This window comes from Rutidosis leptorrhynchoides, chromosome 1 (assembly GCF_046630445.1).
Source record: "Rutidosis leptorrhynchoides isolate AG116_Rl617_1_P2 chromosome 1, CSIRO_AGI_Rlap_v1, whole genome shotgun sequence".
NCBI lineage: Eukaryota > Viridiplantae > Streptophyta > Magnoliopsida > Asterales > Asteraceae > Rutidosis > Rutidosis leptorrhynchoides.
In genome coordinates, this window is record NC_092333.1 from 97,834,447 (window position 1) to 97,851,370 (window position 16,924).

At 34.6% G+C, this 16,924-nt stretch overlaps 1 protein-coding gene across 1 annotated transcript; it reads right to left on the minus strand.

Annotated features, from left to right (window-relative positions):
• Positions 1-4,534: 4,534 nt before the first annotated feature.
• Positions 4,535-11,752, minus strand: LOC139863426 (beta-adaptin-like protein C). The gene is made up of 14 exons (XM_071852064.1): positions 11,607-11,752; positions 11,020-11,217; positions 9,795-9,908; positions 9,455-9,705; positions 8,831-8,966; positions 8,569-8,748; positions 8,197-8,501; positions 8,057-8,120; positions 7,792-7,971; positions 7,583-7,675; positions 6,728-7,122; positions 6,118-6,307; positions 5,829-6,032; positions 4,535-5,164 (listed from the first exon to the last, which is right to left on the minus strand). Exons 1-14 carry the CDS (start codon positions 11,691-11,693, stop codon positions 4,865-4,867), a joined length of 2,697 nt encoding a protein of 898 aa, XP_071708165.1. The 5' UTR covers positions 11,694-11,752; the 3' UTR covers positions 4,535-4,864.
• Positions 11,753-16,924: the final 5,172 nt, after the last annotated feature.

Below are 16,924 nucleotides of genomic sequence, written 5' to 3' on the forward strand. Positions count from 1 at the left end.
TTTATGTACAAAATATTTATCTGTTTAAAAGGATAGTTTTTGATAATAATAATAATAATAATAATAATAATAATAATAATAATAATAATAATAATAATAATAATAATAATAATAATAATAATAATAATAAAAGTGATAATAATAATAATAATAATAATAATAATAATAATAATAATAATAATAATAATAACAATAATAATAATAATAATAATAATAATAATAATAATAATAATAATAATAATAATAATAATAATAATAATACTTGTACCAATATTAATAATAATAATAATAGTGCTTAGTGATATTAATTAGTAATAACGAAATTATAATAATATTAATCCTATTATTTTTTATTAACTTAATCAACATCAATAATAACAATTACAATAATAATATTAATAATAATAATAATAATAATAACAATATTAACAAAAAGAACTACCTCATAGAGTATTTAAAAAAAAAAAAGACAGCCCTTGTAGGGCTCGAACCCGCGACCTCATGAAACCTCAAAACCTACACAGACCATTCATCCGTCTATTTCTTTCTGACTTAACCCACATAGATAAATATATATACTCGTATTAACTGTTTCCATTTTCCCTCAATCTTTTCGGCCAACGGATACATGGCAGCCCATATACAAATCAATTGTCACGGCCCAACTTGCGATCTAATCACAGCCCAATATCCAAAACAAGGAATATCGATGTCCAGTAATCAAAAGGAGCCGACACAGAATAAAAAAAAATAGGGTATCGGTCCCAAGTTAATTTTTCTGTATCAAACGTTTCATTCTTCAAAAAAAAAGATACGAGTGTTGTTAACCTAATTAAAGCTGTCGGCCATAGTGAAAAAGAGAAAGGGACCGTGAAATCAATTCAACAATATCAATATTAATCATCATCATCATCATCATCATCGTTTATTATTAAAAGAGAAACAGAAGTCTTTACTAGCTGTGTATCATCATTCTTTACAAAAACTAAAAGCAGATGGTGGCCGGTTCGATGTTGGTTTTGGCTGTAACACAGAAACAATACAGAAACGAGTAGGGTTGCAGCAGGTTGGGTTCAGTGGGTGTTGTGTTTGTCTTGAGTTAAATAAATTGGCTACGAAACAGCATCATAAGGGCAGTTTAACGAATAGAGTCCGCATAAACAGAAGATTAAAAGCTGCAGTTTGTAATGGGTTTGATGTGGTGGTTTTTATCTCAAGAGAGAGAGAAGAGAGAGACACATAGAGAGAGATGGTGGCGACGGGTTCAAATAAAAAGGATATAGAAACAAAGTGGTTTTTGTAATAAAAGTGGAGTGGTGAGGCTTGGGGATCGATCTTAAACCAAAACAGAAATGGTTGCAGCTAACCTCGGTTGTTTATAGGAGATGAAGGTGGCTCATGGTGGAGTGGTGAGGTGGTTGTGGTGATTGTACAGCAACTAGTCACAAATATTTCGAATGAATGGTGGTTTTGATTATCAAGCAGTAAATGGGTTGGTGTTGAATGTCTAGGTGTTGTTCTCATGATAACAGAAGGCTAGAAGTTGTAATAAGTTTCGGTTTGGTGATTGTAACAGAAGAAAATCGAGCCAGGAATCATTGGTGTGACGATGGGTGGGGGATGGCGATTAACATGGTGGTTTGGAAGGAGGCGATCATGGAGGCTCTAAGTATAATAAGGAGATGAAGAAAGGATTGGGTGTGAGTATTGATCAAATGAGAGAGAGAGAGTTGAATGAATTTTTGTAACATTACAAGCTAAATCGATTTCCTTATTTTAATTGGAAGTACTCGACAAGAATTTCTATCTAGGGAGATAAAAACAAAAATTAAAAAGGCAGATAGTGAACCATAACAGATTTTGGCTTTAGTTGCTGTAATGGAATCATTTAGCAGATAGGTACAAAGATTGAATACAGTTAGTCAAAGATGTAAATCAAATTTGGATTCTGTGAGGGTTTGATTCAGTATATAAAAAAATAACAATAATAATACTGATATTAATATTAAATACTCTTTCAAATAATAATAGTGAAAGTAATGATAATATTAGTAAAGATGACAATTTAAATGCGTTAAATTTCATATCTACATCTTATATATAGTAATATAACTAATATTAATATTAAATGAAAGTAATAATAATATTACTATAATAACTATATTTTTAACTTGTAATATATTTTATTAATTATGTAATATCATATATTATACAATAACTTTTATTGAATATCCATTATTTATAAATTCTACATATATTACATAATACATAAACTATAAGTCTTACATACAATTTATATATATATATATAGCTTCATCTTAAATTACACTTAATTATTTTGTATTTTTATTTTATATACTTAATTCAAATGTTTAAATTATATTTTTATAATTTCAAAATAATATATATACTTTTATGTATACTTATTTATTTACAAACTATTGTTCGTGAATCGTCGAACATGGTCAAAGGGTAATTGATTACATGAACATCGTTTTCAAAATTTACTAGACTCAACATTACATACCTTGCTTATCGTATCGAAATCATATAAAGATTAAGTTTAAATTTAGTCGAAAATTTCCGGGTCACTACATATGTCGATGATCTTAATATCATAGGTACAACTAAAGAGATCCATGAAGCCATTCAACTTCTAAAGAAAGAATTTGAAATGAAAGATCTCGGAAAAACCAAGTATTGCCTTGGTTTGCAGATTGAGCATATGCCTAATGGTTTACTTGTACATCAAACAACTTATACAGAAAAGATTTTAAAACGTTTCAATATGGACAAGGCAAAACCATTAAGTACTCCTATGGTTGTTAGATCACTTAATGTTGACACTGATCCATTTCGTCCCTGTGAAGATCATGAAGATATCCTGGGACCAGAAGTACCATATCTTAGTGCAATTGGAGCTCTTATGTATCTTACAAATTGTACAAGACCTGACATTTCTTTTGCAGTTAATTTGTTGGCAAGGTTCAGCTCAGCTCCTACCAAAAGACACTGGAATGGGATCAAACATATATTTCGATACCTTCGAGGAACTACAGATTTAGAATTATTTTATTCTAACGAATCAAAACAAGATTTGGTTGGTTATGCAGATGCAGGTTATTTATCTGATCCACATAAAGCTAAATCTCAAAATGGATATGTATTCCTAAATGGAGGTACCGCAATATCATGGCGTTCTCAAAAACAAACACTTGTTGCAACATCATCAAATCATGCCGAAGTGATTGCATTACATGAAGCTACTCGAGAATGTTTTTGTTTGAGATCAATGACATAACTCATTACTGATTCTTGTGGACTAGAACGCAATAAAAGTCCAACAACTATCTATGAAGATAATGCAGCTTGCATAGCACAGATGAAAGAAGGGTATATCAAAAGTGACCGAACGAAACACATACCTCCTAGATTCTTCTCATACACTCAAGATCTTATCAAAGACAACCAGATTGAAATGAGATATGTTCAATCCAGCAAAAACTCTGCTGATCTTTTCACCAAAGCACTCCCAACTGCTATTTTCAGAACGCATGTTCACAATATTGGCATGAGGCATGTTCAAAACATGTGACGACTCAGCGATGTCTACTTGAGGGGGAGTCAACTCTATACTGCACTCTTTTTTCCTTGGCTAAAGTTTTTATCCCACTGGGTTTTTCTTTAGCAAGGTTTTTAATGAGGCAGTAACATGTAGTTGATTATTAATAAAACAAAATTGTCGTCCAAGGGGGAGTGTTATATATGGCCGACACTTTTAACACTTTTGATAAAGTAAAGTTTATTCAAATTCACGGATATAATTCACGGATATTACTATGCACCTAACTGCACAGTGAATTATTATACTATAAATATGCAATCGATTGTAATTAGTGAGATACCAATTCACATACATAGAATATATTTCATCATCATTCTTTTACTCTCTCTTATTTTAAGTTTATTAGTAGCCTATAGTCAAGAACAAACCAACTAAATGTAGTTATAAGCCTACTGAATTATAACACGAACCAAACCACTAAAGGTAGTTATAAGCCTACAGAATTATAACACTTTTTTTTTTTTTTTGCTAAAATAATGATTACTATTAAAATTAGAAAACCTTCATCACAACCTACTCCGCCATTTATATTTGTACTTTTAAATAAAATATTAAAGTGTAAATCGACAGCTACCAAACCCTATGTTTCATATGGAAGCCCATCAAAACCACCGAGTAAGAATCATATGCTTGTAAAATAACTCTACCGAATACACCCTATATAGCAAGAGCGAGCCAGCAAGGGGAATCCCACTGCGGCAAGAAATGTAAATTCTTGCAACGCGTGGTACTCAAACCTACATCCATATTTCCAAAGGCTACCACATAACAAACCAAAACTTTTAAAGCAACGAGTACCACTGAGAGCTTCGTGTATCGTTTCACCTCTTTAAATGGTACTTCTATGAAAAAACTTCTATTTTAAAAAAAATGGTCAATGAAGCATCCACACACACAAAATACAAAACAAATAAAAATAGAGTAATGTATATCGTATAATCCATCAACCAACGAGATGAACTAGTGGATCCAGAAAAAGGACCAACCAGCAGCTTGCAATACACTAAAAGTTGCATTTCAAAGCCATCTCTACTATAGACTCCCAAATCTCAGTACCACAAATATTACAATGCAATCTGACATATTAAAAACGCCTGCAAAAGTATAAAGTTTGTGCACAAGATTCACTATAAATACAAACATTTCATCATCATTCCTTAATTAAGAAAACATAAAACCTATACATACGCTAACGAATACAGCAACCAACGACACGAAAAACGAGACCCGAAGTCAAAATCAACTCTTGAGGAGGGTTTCTAGTGCTTCAAAGAATAGTGGGGCCATTTCGGGGTGTGGACTTTTGATGGCACATTTAAGTCCAGGAACACCAAGAACTACTGTAAGCTCAATCAAGAAAGGGATACCTCGCGGGATTTTAGCAGATAAATACAAGACATCCTGGTTGGCGTTCTTACGTTTGGCAATACAGAACATGTTTGAAGAAGATAACAGTTCTATGGTTGAATCGACATTGTGTATTACTACGCCTTGAATGTCTCTTGACACCTCGTTTGAGTCGGGTAATGACTTCCATGTCTGAATCATAGTAAAATAAAATATCAGCCTTTAATTAAGACAAAATTACTTAAAAAGTCCCTATGGTTTGTCCAAAATTGCTGGTTTGATCCCTGTGGTTTGGTCCTTGAATGTACTTGTTTGTTAGGTGTTCTGGATATGTTTTGAGTCTATTACATAAAATTTAGGTGCTTAATGGTTAAGAGAGTGTTTCAACTCTAAATACTAGAATGTTGAACCATTCAGCATCATATGTCATTCAGATGTCAGAAACAAACGCACCGAATGCTGAATGCTTCAGCATTCAGCGTTGAATCATTCAATTATGAGGTAAACAAACACACCCTAAGATAGTTCCTTATAAGAAGCTATTTTAGTAATTTTGTCTTTGATTAATATTAATATTAATATTAATTAATATTAATATTAATATTAATATTAATATTAATATAAAAATTAAAGCACAATAATGCAAAAGCATATCTTGGGGTGACCAGTAAAAGGATCGGAAACGGTCACGGGATAATCCAATTAAGTCGCGTACATCAGCGTAAATTTACTCCCCCTCACGGGTAGTCTGAACGGGACCGGAAAACCTTACCCGTTTATCCGTTTACCCGTTTACTCCAAATATTGTTCTTGTACAGAATCTAAATATACTTGATTGAAGACAAAGTTATATTACCTCAAGGAAGGTAGTACGTTCCATTCGTCCATCTTCTGTAAACAATACAAGCAGCAAAATTCTATCATTAAAGTACCAAACAGGCTGTTGATTGTTCTTAACAGCAATCTGCAAAAGCGAGTTTGGTGGGCCCGGAGCAATATTCTGAAACAGAACCATAGGCAAAAGGGTCCTTTCTGATGTTCCCGGTTGCACTTGTCCGACCTGAATAAAAATATAGGCTGACTCATAATTCTCAAACACCCAATATATAAGAGAAAGAGTAAAACATGATGGAGTCCAATAATACCTGGAGTGGCCCACCAGCGGCAAGACCAAATGTATTCTTGTTGAACTGAATCATAAATCCATCCAGAGGAATTTGTGTATTGTTCTCAAACATGATGCTGTAAAATATCTGACCGTCTCTTCGTACCATTTGACCACTGATTTCTAGACCTTGACCAGTTGCAGCTGGTAACAGAATAGGTAGTGGAGGCCTGCAAAAAGCATCGGTAAACTAATAAGGAAATACGGGCTGGTCAGACGGGTCAGATCATAACATTAACTTTTAGTAGGGGATAAAGAAGGTTGGCTTGATCTACAAACATCTTATATCCGGCGTTTCATTTTAACAAAATGACCCATTTTGCAACTAATGTGTTAAATATGATTCGGACATTATATAACCAATGAATAACCAATGAATTAAATACTATTCTATTCATCCCAAAACAAAGCTCTGCACACAGTTCAATACACTTGGAATCACCTTCGACTAGTTCTGCTTCAACCTATTAATTACAGTTTACCCATTTGACCAGTTAGAGGTATAATTTAACCCGAGTCAACCCAGTTATAGGTAAAAGGGTTGATATAACCACATCTACTTATCCGTATCAGATTATCCACCAACTTACCCTGTAGGCTTTACGGGCTGATCAACTGATACAATACCATTATCGCCACCATCAAGACCCACAAGATCGAGTAAATCAGGCACAGGAGCAGCAGGTGCAGGAACTGGTGGCTTTGGTTCAGCATATGAAGATAAAGTGGGTGGTGGTGATGCACCGTTATCAGCAGCATGTGCAGATGATGTTTCGGAATACCCTCCTTCACTTCCCTCGGGGAACTCTTCTTCTTCTGTTTTCTGTAAGGTTCTAACACGGTTTACAAATGTTTCAGGGGGTTTGTGATACACAGACGACAAAGTAGCAATGTTGGCGAGTAGTTCATCAAGGAGGGATGAATCGAACTGGTTTGAGTCGTCACTTATCACCGGTTTTTCAGCTAAAACCACATCTTTTGCAGCCTGATATATAAAAAAGCAATTCATTATGGCAGATAGTATTTAATAACTTATGCAATTTACTGACAATGTGATGTAATATATTGTGGCATATACAATTTCAATACTTCTATTATTACAGAAATGAGCTATCTTTTTTACCAACAGGACTTTGGCTTAGCGGCATCTAGGTGGCCCATCAAGTACGCCTGCAAATGTCTCCACCGCTTGGCTCGGTCACAAAGGTTTTTTAGGAGTTAGAAAACGCACTGCTTCGGTTCTTTCATTTCCTAACTACTTATTATCTTATTAGGTGTTGCAAACTAAGTCGTACGTTTTAACGAGCTTAATAAAGATATCTCACATATATTCAGTTCAATCTGAGATTTAAAGGTTTTGTTTTTAAACATTCTGGGTTGAAAGAAAAGTGAAAATCAAGCTAATGGCATAAGAAGATAACATGCAACAAAATGCGGAAACAAACCTCGGGATCCGTTGAAAGAAGACGCCAATATATGTAAGCACGATCTCGTAGATCTGGATTGTCGGTCTCCACAGTGGCATTATTCAAAACAACCTACAAAGGCAAAAATTTATAAGTGTATCTTGAATCCAGATCTATTTGAACAAATATAAATAGGTGACACAATCATTCACTCAGCATGTTCTTAACCATATGACAAACAAGAATACCTGAATCATCTGTTGTGGTCCTTCAGTTGGCTTCTTAAGGAAAAGTTTGACCGTTGCAGTCAACAACTGCAATTGGACTTGTGCAGGTTCTTCAGGAAAACTCTCAAGAAAACTTTGAAGAAGCTCATCAGCATTATCAATCCTTTCCGCATATTCACCAATTATCCAAATCATCGATGCCTGTAAAACAAACAAGAAAAAAAAAATGACTTAAGCTAGTCAAGATTCAACAGATAGCATGAAAATAAGAGCTTGTTGATATTACCTTAGCCTCTGGTTCATCTAATGTGTCTAAGCTCTCACAAAGTGTGGCAATAATAGATTCATACCTAAAAAAGAAAGATCCAGTTCAATATTATCTTACAACATTACTACATATTACAACAACTATATGATCATACTTACGTGTTGGGATATCTTCTGAAAATATCTTTGATCACTATAATAGCTTCTTGAACAACATAATTGACTTTAATTTTGATAAGTTCTAGAAGAACACTAATGCAACGTTCAGCTGCTCTTTCTAATTTAATCGCACATCGCCCAATAGCACGAACAGCTTTTCGAACAAAATCTACATCTACTTCTGTAGCATATTCTTTAAACTCCAATAAAACTTGGTCAATATTTCTATCTGAAGCAAGTTTTATCATGATCTCTAACTTCTCCATCTTTACATAGATTGGATCGTTGTACTTGCAAAAGAACACCTAGAAAATAGGCGGTTTAAACGTTATACTCACCATTGACCAAGTCAACCAAAAGACCACTTCATACCTTAATTTCATGGGCAAGGATTGTAGGCCGCCTTTGTACAATAAGGTTAATGTTCCTTAATGCAACATATTGAATCTCTGGCTCTGAAGAAAGTAATGTTACAAGAGGAGGAGCCATTTTCTTGCACAAATTTCGCACTACATCGGGACTAGTAATGAGTTCCATTTGTTGAAGAATCATCTACAAAGATAATTATGTTAATAATTAGATTTATGAGATAATAGAATTAAGAATGAAGTTAAATAAGTAAAACCAAAGCAACCTTAACAGCTGAAAGAACAACAGCACAATTTGCATGTTGCAGTCTTGGAGTAACTCGCTCTATGATATTTTCAGCTTCACGTGCATCAGCTGCCTTGTACTTAGAAAGAGCATCTAATATGAAAACTTGACCCCACCTAAATCAAGTTTAAATAAGGTGTGTTTGATAAAACTGACGATTAAACGTTAAATGGTTCATAATCTGAATGATTCAAAGGTTCTGAATGAACAATGAACTTGTTCTGAATGACAATAACCTGTTTGATAATCATTTTGAACGAAAAATGTGAATGATGTAAAATTACCTTATTAACCTTTTATATAAATATAAAAACAATATAGTTGTTTGATAAATGTTCTTAGTATAAATAAAGAGGATATTACATAAAACTTAGGTTCTTATTAGTTAAGGGAGTATTTATTTCAACTCTGCCTGAACCATTCAACACCATATGTCATTCAGATGTCAGAAGCAAACGTTGTGTTAAATGCTAAATGGTTCAGCATTCAACATTGAACCATTCAATTAAGAGGTAATCAAAGACACCTTAAGAAAGTCATCTACCAAATCACTATATAACATTTATAGTATATGTACTAAAAAAATATTGAGAACTACACTCACTCGGTGCATTCATTTAGAGCTGTAAGCAGCTTTGATAAAGTATGGGTAGTGATCTCAAATACAGGTGTAGTGCTATTATCTTGGATTTCAGCAAGTGCTGCAACAGCATTTGCTACTACCATAGGATTATTGTCAGATATTAAATCCTTAAGAGCGTCCAAAAAACCCCTATCTTCAACTAACTCAGCATTAATGTCGTACAGTTTAGCAACACATATAGCAGCTGTTTTTCGAACATAAGGATCATCATCCTGGTGATTAAAAGCATGTAAAAAAAGTGAGTGTTTCCCTTTATTAGTCTAACTAATTAAAAATTAAAGATAATGATAAGAAAATTAACCTTGAGACACCTCTGGAGAGGATCACAAAGATATTCAGTGATTTTATCAACTCGGATGCATCCCATTGTTCTAACAGCTAAAGCCCGGATTAAAGGGTTCGGGTCTTGCGTATCCTGTTGACATTTATTTATTGCAATCCTCTTAGAAAGTATATCAAGAGAATATGGACTCTTATTCATGAAAAAAGATATACAAAAATGATGTGTGGTTCATATAATGAACAATACATTTATAATGTACTAACTGAACACTTTTTATTATGATAACAAACTTAGTATGATAATTATGTAGCGTATCATAATCAAACAGGAACGCTAACGAAATTCTGTAGAGGCACATTATATATCTACAGCAGAAGTTTCAGTTTAACTATATATGAGCCTGAGGTGTTATAAGACAAAGATAAAATAGCAAACCAATGAACTAAAACAATTCAAAATATGAAGATACAATAATGTAATCTGTTAAGCCACAATCATCAACCATCATACTAATAAAGAGAGAGAGCATTTAGAGATCATTGATATGGCTTAGTAAAAAATCGAATCTATAACTGTCTGGTTAAGTTTACAATATAATATATCTAATATAGGTGTAGACTATACCTATAAGCCACAATAGCGCACACTTTAGCTCATCTATTAAAATTCTATAAGCATCATTTATAACCAGATTTTGACAAGCACGAAGATAGACTATTCTCTTGAATTATTTGGCCATTGGTTATATTACTCATCATATATGATATTACCTCAACGTAACTTCATGGTAATGAAAACTATAAACCTTACCCCCAAAAACTCCTTCGGAGAAGGATTTTGATATATACTTAAATAGACACAAAAATGCAACAAAAACAAATCTTTCACTTATACCAGTTGGAGTGGGCTTAAAATTAACACTAACAGGTCTATACAATATCAACCCCATCCTTAACTTCAAAAGGCTCCAAAGGAAGAGAAACTATCATCTACGTATCGCAAATGTAAATGTAACTCGTATGGCATATTCCACTTGTTTAAGTTTCTATTCAACACTTACCGTCGTGTAAAAATTAGCCTACCCCCCCCCCCCCCCCCCCCCCCTTTCTCCTCCCCTCCTATATCGTCCTCTTTATTTGGGTCTAGTATTCTAACCAAGTAACAGCTACTAACCAGTTGCATTCAAATATCTATGAAGGGCAAACATATGTGGATGTGAATAGCAAAGTATGCAACGTCTTACCTTTACAAAGGTATTAACTGCAAGTATAGCCAGGTCAGGCTGACTTTTAGCATAATTGATGAGATACAAGTAAACAAGCTTCTTAAGCTCCAAAGTTTCCGTCTGCATACAGTTCAGGACATCGGTGAAAAGTGACGAAACATCCTTCCCGACTGTCATCGCTGCAATCACCTTCTTAACTGCATCTTTTCTCTTATCCTGAATCCAGATATTCATGTCATTAAATCAACGAGCTAATAACCCAAATTAGTCATCATTAGGTATCAATCTGATATAAAACAGTCATGTAGTAAGCATTACATAGAGAAAAAAAATGTAAAAACCCTACTCCAGATAACAAACCTAAGAACAGTTACTTGCAACTAAACCTAAATTTTCAATTTAAGTTCCAAATCCTAGCAATGTACAATTAAGTTAATTATATCATTAAAAGATCTGCCACTTACACGGTAAGATTTCAGCAGATCAACGCGATTTTAAAATATTAAGCATTATAGCTAACGGAGTATCGGATCAATGCATACAGTTACAAGCTTATTACGTAGATCTATTTAAAAAATTATATGTATAAATAAAAGAGAAGGAACCTTATATTGAGAATTGAGTTCTTCCTTGAGTTCAGGTATTTCTCCTTTCTTTGTTGTTGAGAAGTATTTAGAATCGTGGCCGCTCATTTTCGCCGGCGATCGGAACCACCGATGGTGACTGAATGGAGCAGATGATTGTTTGAGAATTTGATTAAATTACAATTAAAAATCAGTTTTAAGACATTATTTTTAAGAGCTTTGTAATTGTAACTTTTTATCCTACACTTGATTGACAACTAGAAAATGAGCACGCGCTATACTGCGTCTTCATAGTTAACGGAATGTGTTATAGGTGTGTGTATGTGTATTGAATATAGTCTGAAGTATTGAGCGTTTTTTTTTAAGTGTCCGTTTAGCGTATAGTTAGTCCCATTGTGTTCATAAGTTTTTTTTGAGTTGAACGGTGGGCTCGGAAAAATTTAACTCGCACCGAGCGAAAAGATAGGACCCGCTAAAAAAATGGGTGGAGTTAGTTTTTTTTATTTTAATAAGATTGTATATTTACACTTTTTACCCCCGAAGAAATGTAAATTTGAGGAGTCGTTGTGTAAATTGAGGCAAAGATGAGGGGCCGAATGCAGTGTGAACGCAAACACAAAACTACAACCCAAATCAATTGAAACTACAAAAATTGTAGTGGCTATTAGTATGTAGGGGTAAATTTACACTTTTTACCCCCGAAGAAATGTAAATTTGAGGGGTCGTTGTGTAAATTGAGGCAAAGATGAGGGGTCGAATGCAGTGTGAACGCAAACACAAAATTACAACCCAAATCAATTGAAACTACAAAAATTCTAGTGGCTATTAGTATATAGGGGTAATTATACCCTTAATTATATAAATTCAATTCCTTACATTATTTATTTTAGGGTATAATTGAGAATTTATGAGATAAAAATGTAGATGGATCCAAAATTAATGTGAGGATCACTACATTTTTTAGGCATTCATGACAGTACGTTGAATATGTTTTTTTAATTGTACTACTTTTTTTATTATTATTGCAGTACTACTTGATCTCGTGTCGAGGTAATATGTCAAAACAAGAAGTAGGTTCGACGCGCTTCGCTGCGTGTTTTACAGTTGTTGTTGATGGTCGTTAGTTGTCGTAGGTAGTTAATATATCATGTCTTCGCATAGAGTTACAAAACCCTTTACAGTCCATTTCATTTATTTACAAATAATTCATAATCCATGAGTAGTTATAGGTTGTGTTAATCATGGATAATTACAAAAGGTCTAATATCCAAAAGTTATGCGCATTGCTTTGTTAACGTTGATTGCTTAAAAAATTCACCAAAATGTTTAAACTTTTTTATTAGTCATTTCAGCAAGATATGGTACTTCGGGGGAAAGTCATGTATATTTAATGTTATGATAATTATATTTGTACTTTTATAAATAATTTAGGGATATAAGCTGTAAATTTGAATTACTTCATATTTTTGGTTTAGAAACAAAGCTTCATTAGTCGCCCGTGAAAACTCCGTTTCGAATAGAATTTGTTCCATTTAATTCGGAAAATTATGTCGAGTTAAACAATGATAGCGGTGAAACCTAACTCGCGACGAAGAAAAAAATAAATCTCGTCAATAATGTTGGTGGGTTTTATTTAATACTTTTTTATGTTAAATAGAACAATTACATTTTACACCCCTCAAATTACATTTTCAATCCCTCAAATAAATGACATTTTTTGAAAGTTTCTCATCTCCAAAACTACATGGAATATTCCATTTTTACACACAAAACTACAATCCATGCTTTCTCTAATATAGAGGTTGGTAATGAACCAAGATTCATTTTTTAAAGACGGTAAATATAGTCCACTAGTTGAGACTCTAATATCTCAGCAAAAAAGAACTAATTCAAATTTTGTGGTGGTCAAAGATCGGAAACAATCATGTAGTAATTCGGTTAAACCACATGCATTAGATACACATATGTTAGATTTTGGCTCTTTAGAATATGAAAAAACCTTATAAAGGGAGAGTAGAATCACGACATGAGATGAACCTAGTTCTTGTTAAAAGGCGTATCTTATTATTTGAATGAATGGCCAAGCATGATACGTACAAAATAAATAGACAAGCAATCCTTAAACCTAGTGAACTAATAGCATAAGTCGACCCTGATAGAAATGGGTCGATAATACAGACATGGACTAATATTGTCTAACGTCCCCTGGCAGTCGGAGCGGGAGCGAAGCGAACGCTGAGACTGGATCTGAACTCATCAAAAAGTGCTGTAGGTAAGCCTTTGGTGAAGATGTCTGCGAACTGGAAACGTGAGGGAACATGAAGCACACGCACATGACCTTTTAGGACAAGGTCGCGAACAAAGTGTATATCAATCTCGATATGCTTGGTTCTATGATGTTGAACCGGATTTCCAGACATGTAGACTGCACTTACATTATCACAATAATGTAACATCCCGTTTTTCCCGTACGTATCGAAAGGTACATACTTAATCATTTGTACGTATGTAACTCGTTGTTTATGCGTAATTGTGTAGATATATATATATATATATATGTATATATATATATATATATATATATATATATATATATATATATATATATATGTACTTGTTAATGTGTGCGTAAATAAGTCTTAAAGGAGTTTCGGTTAGTTTTAAGTCTTGTGAGACTTAGATATGAGAGTTAGACGTGTATTGGAAGCTTGAACGAATTTAATGTTGTGTAAAACGATTTTTGTGTTTAAGATGGTCGAGCTGACCAGATCGTGCCTTAGGCCACGCCGTGACAAATGGGTCCGCGCCGCGGCAAAGCAAGCAAACCAGGATCAGAAGTTGAGTTAAGAAGGGTCAATTTTTATGTTATATGTCGCGCCGCGACTAACTGGTCGCGCCGCGGCAATTCTGCTGGACAGATTCCGAACTTAGATCAATTTAAGGAATTTTAAGGGGCAAAATAGTAAATTGACATGTGGATCTGATGTGAGCATTAACTCTCCACCACATATTCATTTATTTCATTTCCTTTTCCATTTTCTTTCCAATTTCTCTCCCAAAACACAAAACCCACCTAGTTTAATCTTGAGATTTGGAGTTGGAGATTTGTGAATCAAACCTAGGAGCGAGATTTAAAGTTATTCCTTGTGTCTCTAGCTAAACGTTGATAGTCTCGGTAAGTTCTAACTCTAAGTTTTGAGTTTTAATTGGTTAATGACTAGGGTTTTGGGTACTAGAGATTTGTAAGACCCATTTGGTGGTAAAATGGGTGAGTTTGGGTTATGTTGTTGTAATGAAACCCTAATAATCACAATCTAGGGTTTTGGCCTTGTGATTTGGAGTTGTAAGTGCCAAATGGTGTTGTTAGTCACTAATGCACTTTAAGATTTATGAAAGAAGTGTAAATGGGTAAGTTTGACTTGATTGTGAATCTAAGAAATATAAAATGGGTCAAAATGTATTAGTTGACCTAATTAGATGAAATGGGTATGGATTACCCTAAGTTTTGTGTTAATTGAAGTTAATAGACTTTAATTCACTAGTCTTAGTGATTAAAGTCAAGTCTTGGCCATTTATGGGCGGTTGTGTGTAGTTGAGTCATTTAATGCAAATTGGGTCATTAAATGCTCAAGTGGTAGTATAGTGGTTAATCCCACTAGTAGTGAAATTGAATGTGCACTTAATGATTTAGGTACATTGCGTTGAAGCTCGGAAGTGCTAAATCATCCTCCTTGTGACAAGGTGAGTGGAATAATTATATATGCATGTATATGATTTATTTGCTTGTGGGGTATGGGTTAAAGTTCGATGTTGACGATACCATACCCTAGTGTATATTTGTGTTGTTGATGAGGGTTTAAAGTTCGTTGTTGACGATACCTCATACGTATGGAATTAAAGTTCAATGTTGACGATGCCATACGATTATTATAGTGACGTTGATGAGGGTTTAAAGTTCGTTGTTGACGATACCTCATATGTGGGTTTAAAGTTCGGTGTTGACGATACCACATTAATATAGGCGAATGGGATTTAAGTTCGATGTTGACGATACCATTCGTTGGGCTAGCCTTGAGATCTTGAGTACTACGGATGTTGTGAACATCATCGTTATACTTGTGTTTTAGCATATTGTATTGTTGTGATATAAGCTATTGTTATACTAGCCTTGTTATCGTGATACTTAGCGTTATACATGTGAAAGGTATGCTAATTAGGTAACTAGTATGTATGCGGATTTGGTAAGTGTTTGCAAGTAAGTAGGTTATATATATGTATGTATAATTGTTGTACTCACTAAGCCTTGCTTACCCTCTCGTTGTTTACCATTTTATAGGTTCCGGCTTGGACAAGGGTAAGGGCATACGTTTGGACTAGTGGTCTCCCGCGTATGTTGTCGGGGGTGCTTTTGGTGTTAGCTTTTGAAGTTGGCCTAACGTTTTGGGTAGTTTAGCCCCAAACCATGCTCGAGGTCGTTTGGATTATAAACTATCCTTGTAGTGGGTCAAACTTGTATTAAACTTAATTAATGGCTTTCGTGCCTTTTGTAAACATTTAAATTGATGTACGTTTAAATGGAACTTATGGAATGGTTTACATATTTAATTGGTGCATAAATGTGTATTATAAAAAAAATTATCGTATGGAATACGGGTTGGGTTGTTTCAAATAAATGAGAGTAGCAGATGTGAGCGGGCAGTGAAGCTCACGAAGAAGATTACGAATCTAACAGGTCTCTGCAACGGCGTTGGCTACGCCTCGATACTCAGCTCCAGCACTGGAGCGAGATGGTGTGTGCTGCCTCTTAGAGGACCAGGATAGAAGATTATTACCCAAAAATACACAATATCCGGATGTGGAGCGTCTAGTAGATGGACATCTGGCCCAGTCAGCATCAGAGTATGCAACCAAAGAGGCCATGGAAGAAGCAAAGAGTTGTAGGCCAAGATCCATGGTGCCTTGAACATAACAGCTGATCCTTCGGAGAGCAGCCATGTGAGGCTCCCGTGGATCATGCATGAATAAACATATCTGCTGCACCGCATAAGAAATGTCTGGCCGAGTGAAAGTAAGGTACCGGAGAGCTCCTGCGAGATTGCGATACAATGTGGGGTCCTTGACCGGAGGACCACTAGCGGTAAGTTTGGAACACGTGTCAATCGGAGTTCGACTAGAATTACAACCAACCATGTCTGCACGCTCAATGATCTCTGAAGCGTACTTCTGCTGTGAAAGGAACATCCCTGAAGAATTACGAGTAACACATACACCCAAGAAATAATTTAGCGGACCAAGGTCTGTCATGGAGAACTCCTGATGCAGGGAGCTGATAACCCTTT

Bases quoted from the DNA above. Each gene is read 5' to 3' on its own strand.
- LOC139863426 (XM_071852064.1), bottom strand. From the start codon at position 11,693: ATGAGCGGCCACGATTCTAAATACTTCTCAACAACAAAGAAAGGAGAA. The intron at 9,706-9,794 runs GTTAATTTTCTT...TTTAATCACCAG, and splicing joins CTCTCCAGAGGTGTCTCAAG to GATGATGATCCTTATGTTCG. The intron at 7,676-7,791 runs GTATTCTTGTTT...TTGCCTTTGTAG, and splicing joins GACCACAACAGATGATTCAG to GTTGTTTTGAATAATGCCAC.